At 37.2% G+C, this 18,358-nt stretch overlaps 1 protein-coding gene across 1 annotated transcript in view; it reads right to left on the bottom strand.

The window, feature by feature from the left end:
- The window catches only part of SH3BGRL (SH3 domain binding glutamate rich protein like), a 145,876-nt gene extending 135,836 nt beyond the window's left edge, over nucleotides 1-10,040 (bottom strand). Inside the window, exon 1 of the mRNA XM_080653501.1 lies at nucleotides 9,785-10,040. Coding sequence (XP_080509627.1) covers nucleotides 9,785-9,829 — 45 coding nt within the window. The 5' untranslated portion in view covers nucleotides 9,830-10,040. The remainder of the gene's footprint in view (nucleotides 1-9,784) is intronic.
- Between the last annotated feature and the right edge of the window lie 8,318 nt (nucleotides 10,041-18,358).

Genomic DNA, 18,358 nt, shown 5'->3' on the forward strand with positions numbered 1-18,358 from the left:
GAAAAATAAAATCTTCTAAAACTGAATCAGGAAGAATTGGAAAAGGTGAATAGGCTGATAACTACTGATGATATTAAAGCAGTAATAAAAATAAAAATAAAATAACTCCCAGCAAACAAAAGCCCTGCTCTGGATGGCTTCACAGGGGAGTTTCACCAAACATTCAAAGAAGAACTAATACCTATCCTCCTCAAAGTATTCAAAAGAGGAAAGAATACTTCCAAGCTCTTTTTTTTTTTTGAGACCAGCATTATCCTAATTCCAAAACCACATAAATACACTACAAAGAAAGAGAATTACAGCCCAATGTTCCTGATGAACATAGATGCTAGAATCCTCAATAAAATATTAGCAAGTCGGATCCAACAATACATTAGAAAGATCATACACCATGGCCAAGTGGGATTTACTCCAGGGATGCAAGGTTGGTATAGTAATGCCAAATCAATAAATGTGATACATCACATAAACAAATTGGAAGACAAAAATCACATAATCATATCAATTGATACAGAAAAGCATTCAACAAACTCTAACGCCATTTTTTTATAAAAACTCTCAGTGAAATGGGAATAGAGGGTGTATACCTCAACATGATAAAGGCCATATATGACAAACCTACAGCCAAAATCATACTCAAAGGGTAAAAACTAAAACCATTTCCCCTAAGAACAGGAACAAGACAGGAATGCCCACTTTCATCAGTCTTATTCAACATAGTATTGGAAGTCCCAGCCACAGTGATGAGACAAGAAGAAAACATGAAAGGCATCCAAATTGGAAAGGCGGAAGTAAAATCCTCATTATTTGCAGATGACATGATATTATACATAGAAAACCCTAAAGACTCCACACACACAAAAAAAAAACTACTAGGTTTAATAAATGAATTTAGCAACTTATCAGGATAAAAAATTAATACCCAGAAATCTGTGGCATTTGTATATACAAATAATGAACTCTCAGAAAGAGAAACTAAAAAAATCCAATCCCATTTATCATTGCAACAAAAAATTAAGATACTTAGGAATAAACTTAACCAAGGAGGTAAAAGACCTATACTCGGAAAACTACAGGACATTGAAAAAAGAGATAGAGGAAGATATAAACAAGTGGAAGAATATACCGTGTTCATGGATTGGTAGAATCAACATCATTAAAATGTCCATACTACCCAAAGCAATCTATAGATTCAATGCAATCCCTATTAAAACACCAATGGTGTATTTCACAGATTTAGAACAAACACTCCAAAAATTTATATGGAACCAAAAAATACCCCAAATGCTGCAGCAACCTTGAGAAAAAAGAACAAAGTTGGAGGGATCAGAATACCAGATGTCAAGTTATACTGCAAAGCCACTGTACTCAAAACAGCCTGGTACTGGCAAAAAACAGACATATAGATCAATGGAACAGAACAGAGACTCCAGAAATAGATCTAAGCCATTATGCTCAATTAGTATTTGACAAAAGAGGCAAGAGCATACAACCGAGTCAAGACAGTCTCTTCATTAAATGGTGTTGGGAAAATTGGGCAGGTGGATGCAAAAAAAATGAAACTAGCTAGACCACCAACTTACACCATACAGGAGGATAAACTCAAATGGATAAAAGACTTAAATGTAAGGCGTGAAATTATAAAAATAGAATAAGAAACCATAGGCAGCAAAATCTCACACCTCTCTCAACCTCTCTCATAGCAATATGTTTACCAATACATCTCCTAGGGCATAGGAAATTTAGGAGAAAATAACAACTGAAACTACAACAAAATAAAAATCTTCTGCATAGCAAAAGAAACCATCAACAAAATTAAAAGGGAGCCAGCTGCACAAGTGAACATATTTGTCAATGATATATCTGATAAGAGGTTAATTTTCAAACTATATAAGGAATTCATACAACCTAACAAAAGGAAGACAAACAATCCAATTTAAAATGGGCAAAGGACCTAAATAGACACTTCTCCAAAGTGGACATATAGAAGGCCAAGAGACATATGAAAAAATGCTCAAAGTCACTAATTATCTGAGAGATGCAAATTAAAATGACAATGAGGTATCACCTCACACCTCTCAGAATGGCTATCATCAACAAACCACAAGTGTTGGTGAGGATGTGTAGAAAAATAGAACACTAGTACACTGCTGGTGGGAATGTAGACTGGTGCAGCCACTGTGGAAAACATTATGGCATTTCCTCAAAAGATTAAAAATGAAACTCCCATTTGGCCCAATGATCCCATTTCTAAGAATATATCTTAAGAATCCCAAAATACCAGTCAGAAAGAATATATGCACTCCTGTGTTCATAGTAGTTAAATTTACAATAGCTAAGATTTGGAAGCAGCCCACATGCCCATCAGCAGATGAGTGGATAAAAAATCTGTTGTACATCTTTTCAAAATGGAATAATATATGGCTGTAAAAAGGAAGGAACTTTTCCCATTTTCAATAGTATGGATGGACCTGGAGAGCATTATGCTAAGCAAAATAAGCCAGTCAGAGACAGTTAAGTATCACATGATCTCACTCATATGTGGAACCTAATGAACAAAATAAACTGATGAACAAAATAGATCCAGAGACATAGAAGCATGGAACAGACTGGTGAATTTCAAAGGGAAGGTGGAGGTTGGGGGTTGGTGGGGAGTGATTAACTGGGGAACTTATATGCATATATGCATAGCCCATGGACACAGACAATAGTGTGTTGAAGGCTTGGGAGGTGGGGGTGCAAGCTTGCATTGGTCAATGGGAAAAATAAACAAATGGGACATCTGTAATACTTCCAACAGTAAAGATAAATTTTTAAAAATTTTAAATAGAACTGCCTTGCCCTGGCCAGTGTCATTCAGTGGTTAGAGTGTCAGCCCATGCACCAAAGGATTTCAGGTTCAATTGCTGCTCAAGGGCATGTACCTGGGTTGCAAGTTTGATCCCTAGCCCCAGTCAGGGACCATGTGGAAGCAACCAATTCATGTGTCTCTCTCACATCGATGTTTCTCTCTCTCTCTCCTCCTCTCTCCTTCCCTTCCACTCTCTCTCAAAATCAACAGGAAAAATATCCTCAGGTGAGGATTATCAAAAAAAAGTTCAGTATGTGAACCTGCAATCCCACTTCTGTTAATTTATCCAAAGAAACCTGAAACACTAATTTGAAAGAACATATAGCCCCTATGTTCATTGCAGCATTATTTACAATAACCAAGATTTGGAAGCAGGCCCAGTGTCCATCAATAGGTGAGTGGATAAAAAAGTAGAGGTACATTTACACAGTGGGATACTACTTAGCTGTAAAAAAAGAAGGAAATCTTACCCTTTGCAATAGCAGGGATGAACCTGGAGATCATTATGCTAAATGAAATAAGCCAGTCAGAGAAAGACAAGTATCATATGATTTCACTCATGTGGAATCTACTAAACAAAATGAACTGACAAGTAAAATAGAAGACAGACTCATAGACAGAGCAGGCTGACAGCTGGGGTGGAGCTGGGGCTGGCGGGGTGGAGGGATTGAGCAAAAAAAGAAAAAAAAAAGACAGAAAAGTAATGGGCGAAGACAACAGTGTGGTGATTGCAGGGATGGGGCACAGGGGAGGGGGAAGAGCGTAGAGGGGGGGATAAATGTTGATGTACAGAGACTTGACTTGGGGTGTTGGACACACAACGCAATGAACATATGATGCATTGTAGAATTGTGCACCCAAAACCTGCATGATTTTGTTAACCCATGTCACCCCAATAAATTCAATAAAATATTTTAAGCCACCTTTTTATTATGTTGGTCTATAGCCACACAAAGACAATTTTCAGGGAGAGAAATTAATACATAAAAGTTCAATATGTAGCACAAATGTTACTTTAAAATGTGCCCTTGGTTAGGTGGCTCAGTTGCTTGGAGCATTGTCCCATACACCAAAAGGTTCAATTCCCAGTCAGGGCACATACCTAGGTTGCAGATTTGATCCCGTTAGAGCACGTACAAAAGGCAACTGATCAATGTTTCTCTCTCACATTGATGTTTTTCTCTCTCTCTCTCTCTATTTTTCCCCCCTTCCTCTCTCCCTGAAATCAATAAAAACATATCCTCCCGTGAAGAAAATAAATAAATAAACAAATTGCACATGAGAATGGCATCACTAACCTCCCTACCTCCCCCACTCCCACCTAACTCTCATGCAGATTATGGATACAGACACATTTGTTTGGTTGTTAGGTAGGCATCCTCCAGCCTTTTTCTTTCTTTTCAGAAATCATCCCATCTTAAATGGCAATTACAGATTCCTAATCATATTATAAGATTTTAATGTACTATTGATATATCTCTGTTCAATACCTATACACTAAGTGGATGTGTAAACAACACAGTATTTAGGAGTGGGTTCTTATGCCAGTTCTGCCATTTGCAGCTCTTTGATCTTAAGCAATGTACCTTATGTTTCTTGGTCTTAAAGATACACCCTCTGATCACAGGACATGGATCTAATAACAGCACTTAACTCACAATGTTATTTCAAGGATAAAATTAATTGAGATAATGTATGTAAAGCACAAGGCACAATGCCTGACACATATGATGCATAAATAAATATTAGTCTTTACTATCACTAGAGTCAAATCTTTATTAATCATGTTAATGAAAGGGTAATGAAACATAAAAAATCTAGCGGCACTGACACTAAATAGTTTTAAATATACAACCTTTGAAATTGTCATTATATTTTAAAACTATTTTTAAGTTTTGCCTCAATTCTGGCAATCTATAGCACTTTGAACCAACTAATAAAACCTAAATGTGAGAGACTGGGCTAGAAAATAATTCCTTTGCTTGGAATTCTTAACTACTGGCCGAATGTAAAAAGTTAGCTTTGTCTCTCATATTACTAAAAACCGTTCAACATAAATGAGTTTTCCCTTCTCTCTTAATGTACAGTTGTTTAATCTTGGTCTGGATTGAGAAGTAATTAAGTATCATGTTTAAAAGGCCTCCTGGTGGACTGCAAAATAGATATGAAAGAAAACAAATGGTCAGATAGTCACCAATAGATTCTCAATCTGTTTATCTTTATCAGTAAGTAATGAAATATAACATTCACCACTTACAATTCAGTTAAGTCAGAAAACATTCCTGTAAAAGATATATGTTTAATTGCACAGTATATATTTTAGAAAATAATTTAAAGATTAACTACAAAGAATTTGAACATTTGACCTGATTGTGTGTGGGGCTTCAATTTATTTTATTATGTTTTTGAGGCTAGCCCAGGGGAAGGACTGGCTTTAAGGTTTATTGATCAAAACGCTTCCTCAATAGTGTAACTAGTCTTTGAGCTAGAGATAAATGCATTTTATTCTTCCTATTCTTCTCTCCTGCCAGATTATGAATCTTTTACTAAATTCTATAATATATTCTTATCTATAACTATTTGACTTTTAAGTATCTTTTAAATATATATGTGTGTGTTTTTATTGATCTTAGAGAGAGAGAAAGGGAGAAGGAGAGAGATAAAGAAACATAAATGATGAGAGAGAATCATCAATTAGCTGCCTCCTACATGCCCCCTACTGGGGATGGAGCCTGCAACCAGGGTATGTGCCCTGACCAGGAACTGAACCAGGAATTTCTTGGTTCATGGGTTGATGCTCAACCACTGTGCCACACTGGCTGGGCTTAAGTACCTTTTTAAATACTCATGGATCATCATCATTGATAACTGTGTTTCCCAAGCCGTTTTAAGTTGGATCAAATTATTCCAAATATTCCATCATTGCTGTGAAATTTAGGAAGTCAGTCATCAAATAGAGGGCACCCAGCTAAAGGCACTGATCTTGAGTTCCTACATTTGCCACGTAAAAACTGCCCAGTTTCACTGTTAAATACACCCAAAATCCATGTCCAGTCATCTGATGAGCAGTTTCTGATTTTGCTCCTTTAAGTAGTTTATAAATAGCTTTAAAGAGAATTCAATCAAACCTTGGAAGCTATACAAAGATCACTGCATACATCAAATTAATGTTTGATTTATAAATACAGAGACAGAGAGGCAACAAAGTTATCACCTAAGATGCAATTAATTGAGAATTATATAGATGAAGAACTGGTTTGTTGTTCTATATCCTTATTATCTGAATGAAGAAAATACTGTGACTAGTGATTCATGCACTGGCTATCATGAGTGTTCATTTTACTCACTTGTTTTTATAACATGTACAATGAATACTGCCATAGAGAAAATGTATGCATATTTCATTTGCTATATGGACAACCAAGTAGTTTATGCTTTAGCTGTCATAAAAGGGATCATTTTACAAAAGTTATTCCATAAATAAAACTCACAGAAATCATCTATCTACCACAACTTCAAAATTTCTACATAAATCATACCTCGAATGCATAGAGGCCACAAAATGGAGATCATTATAGATCTAAGACAGTGGTCGGCAAACTGATTAGTCAACAGAGCCAAATATCAACAGTACAACGATTGAAATTTCTTTTGAGAGCCAAATTTTTTAAACTTAAACTTCTTCTAATGCCACTTCTTCAAAATAGACTCGCCCAGGCCGTGGAAATTTGTGGAAGAGCCACACTCAAGGGGCCAAAGAGCCGCATGTGGCTCACGAGCCACTGTTTGCCAACCACGGATCTAAGGGAAAGAAGTATAGAAAGAAAATTTCTAAAGCAGTTTAAACCAACCTATTATCACTCTAGTAATTCTGACCATAGGCCAATGTTGATTTTTGTTAAAAGCCATTGAAATTTAGTAAGCTATATAAGCTCTATGCTTACTATTCCTTTTCCATTACAAGTAAATTTACAGGGTATTACAATCTCAAGAAAATCATACTATATATTACTGTTATAGTGGATCAAGATATGCATGAATAGTTCTGAACATGCAGAAATCACTTCCTATAGACTGACAGTTTGGGAGCTGCATTCCTTCTAAATGGTTTCCATAAAATGGAATAGTAATAAGACCTGAATTTCATACCTTGACCTAAAAAAATCAGTTCCAAATGTGGATGTCTTCACAATCTCCCTGATCTTGAATGAATAGTCATTTATTCCACTTACTGGCATTCACCTTTAGATATACTATCCCTCCTTCACACCAGCCCCCTTTTTTTCCTATTCCCCTATATGTATATGCCCAGGCAGTTGTTACACTTACAAGACTTACTCCTTTCCATACCTCTCACCTCATGTTGACATTTATCTCCTCATTCCTCCTAGCTGTCAAGCACCACTTGGAAGGTATATATCTTGTTGTTTAAACACATTATTTGGATTCAAATAACTTGTATGTGATTCAAGCTCTGTGACTTACTAGTTGTGTGACCTTGGGAAAGCTATTTAACCTATCTGAACCTGTATTTCCTTATCTTAAAAATATGATAATCATAGTATCTAATTCATAGGACCACAGTTGTCAAGAAAAAAATGAGATAGTATCTGACACACTTAAGTGTTTCTACTATCGTTATTATAGAAATCCATTGCAAGAACCAACATATTTGCTTTCATTTCTAAACTCTTGAAAAGCAAGTCTTACTCTTCTATATTGGGACAGAATTGAGTACTAGTTTGAAAACTTTTTTAAAAATCAGGCTATGAGGTAGGCTTTGAGGTAAAGGGCAACTTGAGAAAAAGAAAGAATGTTAATATGTCATGCAATTCTAATAGATCCTACGCTGCCTGATAAAACATCTAATATTGGTTATTTTTATGACAACAATTAGGAATCAGAAAACCCTCAGAGATTACCAATACAAAACCAATAGCTATATTTTAAATGTTCTTCAGAGAACTACACTTAGTCACTTAATAGGAATACCTTTGTGCAATTGTTGAGTTCCCATTATGATGTTTGCTGCAAAATTTCTAAATTGTATCTTAAAACAACATTGCATCAGTCTTTAAGGAAAACCCTTAGTATTATAAACTGAAGCGTCCCCGTTTATGTATAAAGTATCTCTTCCTGAAGTACACTCAATTTATACTGTTTTAGTATTATTTGAAAGTACTATAAGATTATAATAAAACAAGGATTTATTTTGGCAATATGCAGTAGGACGTTGATAACAGATGCATCAGAAGTATTGCTGCAACAATAGACAAATCTCTAATTATCCATAAGAAAATAAAATACAAGTAGCATAAATAGTTACTTGCATAGACTTCAACAGTGGAGGCTAAAAATGGACATAAGAGGAGAGAGCAGTCATTTTTCAGGCTCTTAGAAACTTATCTAAACAAAGAGAGAGGTACAATTGCTCTTAATGAACAGGAATTCTGAAAGGAGTTTCTTCTTAACTCTGCTTCCAGGGAAGAATAAATACCATTATTGAAACTGCCTATCACCCAAAGTGAAACTAAGTTCTTGATCTGTTCAATCTAAGTAAAGGTTTAACTAAAGGTCTTTAAAATTTTACAATCATTGTATTGTACTTGAGACTCTGAACAACTCAAATATTACTTTGAAATATAAAAATTAATATACATTGAAAATAATAAGGCAAGAAGCTCATAAGGTTCAAAGGCAATATAAAACATTTTCTTTTGTTCACCCTAACTTTGCTGAAAAAATATAAGGTTAAGTATTCTATTTCAAAACTGTCTAAGCAACCCACACATGGTGGCCAAAAAGACAAAGTTAAAGGTTCAGTCAAGGTTCTTGTGATTTCACACAATCTTCAGTTCTACTCCAAAATCTCTTAGGGGGTAAATAAACAAAACTAAAACTAAAAAACTAAAACATGGAAAAGCTGCTGCTCTGAAGCTCAGAAGAGGGAGGGGGTTCCTACATCTTGCATCTGAATCTACACATCTGCTCTGTTGGCTTTTCTCTTGAGTTGTAAACAGAGACATTTTCACTTATCATGGATATACACTAAGCTTTCACCCTTTTGCTACCCATAGCTACTGAAAATTGTTTATCCTTTTGCTACCCACAGCTGCTGAAAATGATTATAAATTAAGAGCATGTGAATGGGGGTGGGGGGTGTCCTATCATTTGAAGAAGCGGCAACTTTAATCTTCCACTGCATAAGAAGCTATTCCTTAGTTCCCTTTCCATTTCTCAATGCATTTGAAGCAGTTAGGAACTATTAGAAGTAAAATATTTTGAAAGAAAACAAAAGTCAAAATAAGGGACAATATGGGAGGGGGAAAAACAGATCCTTCATCTTTAATTTTTTTTAAACCTACAACTTTGTTTCCTTGTTCCCAGCTTCCCTTCTCATTCTGCCTAGTTCTAACAATCTTTAGACTTAAGTTAAACACCCTCTCTTATATACTAGCAAAATAACTCTTTGATTACTCTCTGAAAATAAACACAATACCTCAGTGAGCCTCCACTCAGTCATTATCAGTTAGAGCATGTTTTACATCCTTTACAGATGTGCCCTTCTTCCCTGTACCTCAGTAACTAGAGCACGTATGCCAAATGTCCTGCTTTTGAAACTCACCAGTATATGATTTTTACCTTCTTCACCTAACCTTAAAGACTCTCTAGCACCAACTCTCATCTACTAAAACTCGGTAGCTTTCTTTTTCCTTCAAAGAAGAAATGTGGCCCTAATGTCGTGTCACAAGGCAAACAAAGCTAAATTCCATGAAAAATCAAATCGATGCAACAAATGGAAGAAAGGAAAGAAGGGGGCGGGGAATGTCTTTCAAAAGAGAAGCTGCCAGAATTTCTACAATTTAATGATTCTCCACAGCAGAAGACTGGTGTGTAGAAAAACAAAAAAGGTGGGCTCCCCACCCTTCTTACCGCCGTAGAGCCTGAGGAAGATGCAATATACACGCGGATCACCATCCTGGGAACTGCGGTTGAGGTTGTTTGGGTCCTGCAAATGGCTGGAGAGCAGATGCAGCAAAGCTGGAATTGAGCTAGGGACCGAGCAGAGGTTGGAAGAGAAGGGTGGGGGAATGGGGAAGGTTGATCTCGCCAGAACCCCGCCTCCTCCCTTGGCTGCTTTCACTATGCTGGGAGCTCTGCAGTCCCTGCCCCAAATCCCGGAAGGCACAGACTTGTTTGCATCATTTCTATTTTTTTTTTTAAATAGGGAATCTCGAATAGCACCGCGAGATCTGTTGAAACATTACTTTTTGACGATTGCCTCCCCGAGAAGAGGAATAGAAGAAACAGAAAAAAAAGAGCTTTTATTAAATTAGACTAGAATGAAGGACCTTTTCCTGTGAAGACTGAACGTTCTGCATATAACTTTCTGCTCATAAATGTATGCAAATAAGAAGACAGATATTCCTTGAAAGAGGAAGCTGTATGTTGAATCCAGACACTAGTAAGAAAGCCCATGCTCAGAACCTTGTACATTTTAAGACTCCTATTAATTATGTACTGATTGTTCTGATGTTGGATAGCAGCAGGAATTGGGCACTGAAAGACTGAGCTATGACACATAAGGTTTTAAAAAGTTTCAGGTTTCCCTAAGCCCAGAAAAGGCAGGATTGGGTTTCTTTGTAAGCTTTGCTTTTTGTTAAGATAGGGGATCCTGCTTCTGTGAGAATACTCAGCAAGACTGACTGGCAAACTCAAGAATGGAGGAAGAAATTGAAAACCAAAAAAAAGAAAGTACGGTATAAGAAAGTAAATGAGTTTTTGTTTTGTTTTGTATTGTTTGCTTAATAACTGACTGAGGAAAGGGTGTTTGGATCTTATGTTGTAGGAGATGTTGAAATGGTAAGCAGAAAGAGAGAGCAAAAGGCTATTTATAGCTCTAGGGAAATGTGCAAACAAAAATGTCCAGAGAGGGACCATATACCTCAGACTGTAATTTCAATTTCCAAATTATGTCAAATGAACAGAATTAAGGAACTTACAAATTGAATGGATAGAGGGAGTCAGTCACCTGTGTCCTACTTCTTTACTTTTCCTCTTCAGTTTGTTTCCCTCTATATTCAAGTGATTTTATCACCGTTCAATAACTGTAGTAGCTTCCTAACTCTTCCCTGTTCACAGGTTTTTTTCTTCTCCAATTTATGTGATCCATAGAACAACCTTGAGGGGTGAATGTTATTACATCAGTTTTACAGAGGAAACTGAGACTCAAGAAAATAAGTAATTTCCCCAAAGTCATATAGCTAGTAAATTCCAGAGTCAGGACTAAAACTCAAGTCTAACCAACTCCAAAGGCCACCCTCTTAACCATAATTGTAATATACTGCCTGGAACAGGGAAAGTACTCAATAATTGTTAACTTTTTTTCCCCCTAAAACATCACTTTTATATGGCACTAAAGACAATGTAATCTGAAATACTTAACATAGTTTTCCATTGACTATCAATCCAAACCTACATTATGTTTCTAAGGAGCTCCCACCATAATCAGGCCCTACACTATTCATACAATCTTCATTGCTTCCATAAATTAACTTCCCTGTATAATCGTTGTTGACTCCCCACTGCAATCACAGTACTTATTCATTTTCATGCCTTTCCTCTTCCTATCCCTTTATTCATCTTTCCCACATTCTCATACTCTTTTTTGCCCTCCCCATCTGTCCAACTCTTACCCTTTTTAGACTCAATTTAAAATTATTATACAAATTACCTGGCAAGGTAATCCAGCCACCCTCATCATTGTCAACATCGAGGTGAATGCTATTGTGCCTCCCAGGCCACAGGACAGGAAAATCTGCCATCAGATTTTGATTCGTCAAAATGGACATAATTTGCCATATACTAGCATAGCCCAACCTCCAACCCTTAGTGGACAACATGTATTCTATTTGGACCTGTAGTCTCTTTTGAATTGGTGAAAAAAATAAAGAGAAAAAAGGAAAAACTTCTATTTATTCTACATATCCATTAGGCAAAATGAATATCTCCAGAGAACTGAATGCTAGGATTAGCAATGAGTCCAGTGGGCTTTATCTGGAACTTTGAGAAATGGGAAGATGATTCCTGATACTTCATTAGTTTTAAATACAGGATGTGTTAATCTAAGTGAAAATTTCCCCAATAAATGTATATATAAACAAAATCTTAGGATGCATTGGTAGTAGCAGGGGGACTTTATCAGTATTTTTGCCCTGGAAATGAACATCATATGTTATATTAGACTTGCTCCTTACTATATTCAACCATCCCTGGAATGTATATTCTAGAATGGCCATTTTTGCTTCATTTTATTACTTCATAGAGCTGTACCCAAAACCATTTGTTCATATAATTTTACTGAAAAAGTTAAAGCTTGATTAACTTTTCAAACAGTATTTGTGACCTATTTACACAAGAAATCTAATTATTTATTAACAAAATGCTAACATTTTTCAAAAATTATAAAATAAATGCATATTCTGTACAGAAAACTTGGCAAACATTAAAAAAAAATCACCCCTACCGCCACTTTCTAATATGTTGTTGTAAGTCCTTTCAGGCCTAGTCAGAGATAAATAAATGAGGGTGGGTGTGAGGGAAGTGGCAGGAAAGGGAGAGAGTAAATATATTTTTAAATGTATTTATAATACAATACATACTATTTTATAAATAGCTCTTTTTCATTTAAAAATATATTTTAAAAATTATACAGAAAGCCCGACAAGTGTGGCTCAATGGTGAACCAGGAGGTCATGGCTCAATTACTGGTCATGGTATATGCTCAGGTTTCGGGCTCAATACCCAGTGTGAGGCATGCAAGAGTCAGCTGATCAATGATTTTCTCTCATCATTGATTTGTCTAGCTCTGTTTCCCACTCCCTTCTACTCTGAAATCAATAAAAACATATTTTTTAAAAAAATTATACAGAGCGGAAAGCAGTATGGAGTTACCTCAAAAATTAAAAATGGAAATGCCGCCCTAGCAGGTTTGGCTCAGTGGACAGAGTATTAGCCTGTGGACTGAAGGGTCCTGGGTTCCATTCCAGTCAAGGGCATATGCCCAGTTGCAGGCTAGATCCCCAGTAGGGAGTGTGCAGGAGACAGCCAGTCAATGATTCTCTCTCATCATTGATGTTTCTATCTCTCTCACCTTATCCTTTCCTCTCTGAAATCAATAAAAATATATATTAAAAAAAAGAATTGGCTTATGACCCAATGATTCCACTTCTGATACTTTACACAAAGAAACCCTAATTTGAACAAATATATGCACCCCTATGTTCATTACAGCTTTATTTACAACAGACAAGATTTGGAAGTAGTCCAAGCCTCCTTCAGTAGTTGAGTGGATAAAAATCTGAGTTACATTTACAAATGGAATACTACTTGGCCATAAAAAATTGGGAAATCTTACCCTTTGTGATGGTATAAATGGACCTGGAGAGCATTATGTTAAAAGAAATATTCAGTCAGAGAAAGATAAATACCATATGATCTCACTCATATGTGTAATCTAATGACTGAACAGAGACAGACTCATTGATGGAGAGCAGGCTGACAGCTGTTGGGGGAGTTTTGGGGGCCTGAGGGGTGGAGAGATTGAGCAAAAACGAAAAAAATAAGAAAAAAAACTAATGTTCATGTACAACATTGTGGTGATTTATGTGGGAAGGGTGATGGGGGAGATAAAGGAGGGTATAGGGGGATAAATGGTGATGGAAGGAGACTTTATTTGAGCTAGTAAACACACAATACAGTGTATAGATGATGTGTTGTGGGATTTTGCACTTGAAACCTGTATAATTTAAGTAACCAGTATCATTCCAATAAATTCAATACAAAGGGGAAAATTGTAAAGGGCAAATAATAATAAGAATAATGATACAGAAAACAGACTGGTGGTTGCCAGAAGAGAGTAGTGTTGGGGGGACTGGATGAAAGAGGAGAATGGATTAAAAAATACTAATTGGTGCTTACAAAATAATCATGGGGATGTAAAATACAGCAGTCTCTGAGATTCCCGCATGCCCAGATGCTAGATCCTGAATCCCCTCATGATTCACTGAGGAAATCACTTTGGTCAGAGTCCCACTGCCTCAACCATAGACAACAAGACATCAGCCCCTCACTGTCACAGGCTCCAGGACCCTCGTAGTGAGTTGTAGAGTAACACTAATCCAGTAACAGTCACACCACAGTGGCAAAAGTCACAGTACTTGAGCCTCAGGGCCCAAGACTCCTTCCTCCCAGGCCATGTACTCTGGGAACCTATAGTGAACACATACCAGTGAAACCTCAGACACCCTGATCCACAAAAGCTGGAACCATGATCACATCCAAAACAGCTTGCACAATGAAGCTGGGGTGAGTCACATTGCCAATCCATGAAGAGACTTCATCCACAAATAAGAAACTAATATCAAGATCCAACTACATCAAGAGAACCGAAATAGCACAAGTAGGAAGCTCTGCTAGATCACCAAGCCCAGGAGACCTGAAAGACCACACCAGTAGCACAACACACAAAAGAACCTGGGGAGCAAAGCATCTAAGACACAGAAACAATGAAAAAGTTACAGCAAAAAAAAATGGGGAGAAAAAAAAATCCCCAAAGGAAAGAAAAAGAGGAATCACTAGAAAGGAAATTAAATGGAGGCAAGTAATAGGTCAGAGAAAAAATTCAAAGCAATGGTTATAAGGATGCTCAAACAGCTGGATGACAAATACACACAACCCAATCAGAATTAAAAGGAGCTGAATGAGAATGTCACCAACATGAAAAGGAACGAAAAGGAAATGAAGAATGACATAGCTACAATAAAGAAAACAATGGAAGGCTTACACAGTAGAGTAGAAGAGGCTGAGGACCACATCAGTGAATTAGAAGACAAGGTGGGGAAAAACACACAAAACATAGCAGCAACTGGAAGAAAACATAAAAAGCAGGAGCCTAAAGAGGTTTGGGACAACACGAAATGAAACAACATACACATAATAGGGGTACCAGAAGGAGAGGAAGCGGAGCAAGGAATAGAAAACCTGTTTGAAAAAATAATGAAAGAAAACTTTCCTGATGTTTGCAAGAAAAAAACAAACAAAAAAAAACACTCAAGTCCAAGAAGTACATAGAGTCCCCAAAGAAGATGGACCCAAAAAGACCAACACCGAGACACATCATAATTAAATTGGCAAACATCTATGACAAAGTAAGAATTGTAAAGGCTGCCCTAGTGGCTAGAGCGTCGGCCTGGGGACTGAGGGGTCCTGGGTTCAATTCCGGTCAAGGACATGTACTTTGGTTGCGGGCACATCCTCAGTGGGGGGTGTGCAGGAGGCAGCTGATCGATGTCTCTCTCTCATCGATGTTTCTAACTCTCTATCCCTCTCCCTTCCTTCCTCTCTGTGAAAAATCAATAAAATATATTTTTTAAAAAAAAGAATTGTAAAGGCTGCCATAGAGAAACAGAAAGTTACCTACAAGGGATCTCCCATTAGAATATCAACTGATTTATCAACAGAAACACACCAGGCCTGAAGGGAATGGAATGAAATATACAAAGTGATGCAAAGCAAGGGACTGAATCCTAGAATACTATACCCAGAAAGGCTATAATTCAAAATTGAAGGCCGAATCAGGAGCTTCACAGACCAAAAAAGGCTAAGAGAGTTTATTACCACCAAGCCAGGAATGCAAGACATGCTAAAGGAACTGCTGTAAAAAGAAGAAAAAGAAAGTCAAAAAGGAACACAAACATAACGAATAAAAATGGCAACAACAAGTACTTATCAATAAAAACATTAAACGGAAATGGTTTGAGTGTTCCAATCAAAAGGCATAGGGTAGGTGAATGGATAAGAAAACATGAGCCATATATTTGCTGTCTGCAAGAGACCCACCTTAGAACAAAGGATTCACACAGACTGATAGTGAAGGGATGGAAAAAAAATTTCAGGCAAATGGAAATGAGAGAAAAAAGCTGAGTTTGCAATACTTAGCTCTATATCTGACACAATGGACCTAAAAGTAAAGGCCATGACAAGAAATAAGGAGGGTCACTTCATAATACCAAAGGGGGCAATTCCACAAGAGGATATAACTCTGGTAAACATATATGCACCCAATACAGGAGAGCCCAAATACATAAAACAACTTCTGGAAGATATCAAGGGAGATATCAACAGCAATACAATCATGGTAGGGGACTTTAATACTGCCCAGTGACACCACCGGATAAATCCTCTAAACAAAAATCAGCAAAGAAACAGCAATCCTGGAGAAAAAAATGGCGGCGGAATAGACAGACGTGTCCCGAGCCTTGTCCCGGAGCAGATAGAAAGAACAACATAGGGTCGCACGGGGCATGTCTGTTGGCGAGTTAAGGGAAAGCTATACTCCAGGAAAAGGTGGGGGACTGCTGGATGGGGCTTCCCTGACCAGGTAGCACCCACTGTTGCTGGGTTGCCTTCCTGGAGCCACCAGATCAGATGCGGAGACCACACCATCTTGAAGGGGAAAGTGGATGTTATCAGAAGCCTAAAAATCTACAACTGCAGCACCCAGTGAATAGCTGCAAACCCCAGAGCACTGGTCCCCAATTGGCGCAAACAAGCGGATTCAGAGGAGCTCTACACTTCACCACGGAAAGGTCAGATTTTGCCAGGGATAAGGAGAGAGAGAATTACATAACCAGACACCCGGAGAAGAGAGACCATGGGGAGACAAAGAAACAGCCCACATATGAAAGAAAAGCATGCATCAACAGAAAAGGAAGTAAACTAAATGGAGGCCAGCAACCTGCCAGAGAAAGAATTCAGAGGGATGGTCATAAGGTGGCTGAAAAGAATGGAAGACAAATTCAACAATATGTGTAAGAACCAAGAGGAAATGAAGAAGAACCAAGAGGAAATGAAAAATGACATCACTGCAATAAAGAACTATATAGAAAGCATCAAGAGTAAACTAGAAGAAGCAGAGGACCCCATCAGTGAGCTAGAAGACAAGGTAGAAAAAATACCCAAGTAGAGCAGCATCTAGAAAAAAAAATTAAAAAGCAGGAGGAGAGCCTAAGGGAACTTTGGGACAACACGAAACAAAACAACATCCACATAATAGGGATCCCAGAAGGAGAGGAAACTGAGCAAGGAATAGAAAACCTGTTTGAAGAAATAATGACAGAAAACTTCCCTGATAGAGAGAAGAAAAAACCCACACAAATCCAAGAAGCTCACAGAGTTCCAAGAAAAATGAACCCCAAAAGACTGATGTCAAGGCACATTAAAATTAAATTGGCAAACACCAATGACAAAGTAAGAATCTTAAAAGAAGGCAGAGAGAGACATAAAGTTAACTACAAAGGAACCCCCATCAGACTAGCAACTGCTTTCTCAACAGAATATCATCAGGCCAGAAGGGAATGGAATGAAATATACAAAGTCATACAAAGGAAGGGTCTGAATCCAAGAATACTGTACCCAGCAAGGCTATCAATTAAAATGGAAGGTGAAATCATGAGCTTCACAGACAAAAAGGGACTAAGGGAATTTATTACCACAAAACCAGCAATGCAAGAAATGCTAAAGGTCTGCTGTAAAAAAAAAAAAGAAATAGGAAGCGAAGAAGGAACACAGGGGTAAAGAATAAAAATGGCGACAAATAAGTACCTATCATTAATAACTTTAAATGTAAATGGATTAAATGCCCCAATCAAAAGACATAAGGTAACGGATTGGATAAGAAAACACGACCCATATATCTGCTGTCTACAACAAACCTACCTCAGAAAAAAACAGGCATAAAGACTGAGGGTGAAGGGATGGAAAAAGATTTTTCAGGCGAGTGGAAATGAAAAAAAAAGCTGTGGTAGCAATACTTATATTGACAAATTAGATCTCAAAGTGAAGGACATAACAAGAGATAAGGAAGGCCACTTCATAATACTAAAGGGATCAATCCAACAAGAAGAAATAACTCTGGTAAACCTATACGCACCCAATACAGGAGCACTCAAATACATAAAAAAAACTCCTGGAGGATATCAAAGGAGAGATTGATAGCAATACAATCATTGTAGGTGACTTTAATACCCCACTATCACCAATGGACAAATCCTCTAAACAAAAAATCGCAAAGAAAATCAATCCTAAATGACTCACTAGACCACATGGAATTAATTGACAACTTCAGAACATTTCAACCCAAAGCCACAGAATATACATTCTTCTCAAGGCACATGGGTCATTTTCAAAGATAGACCATATGTTGGGTCATAGGCAAAGTTTCTTCAAATTCAAGAAGATAGAAAAGATATCAAGCATCTTCTCAGATCACAGTGACATAAAACTGGAAATCAACTACAATAAAAACAATCCAAAATCAAACACATGGACACTAAACAGCATGCTATTAAACAATGACTGTGTTACCTTACAGATCAAAGAAGACATAAAAATATCATGGCAACAAATGACAATGAAAAGGAAACAACCCAAAATCTATGGGACACA

The sequence above is a fragment of the Plecotus auritus genome, assembly GCF_963455305.1.
Source record: "Plecotus auritus genome assembly, chromosome: X".
In the NCBI taxonomy this organism is placed as follows: Eukaryota; Metazoa; Chordata; class Mammalia; order Chiroptera; family Vespertilionidae; genus Plecotus; species Plecotus auritus.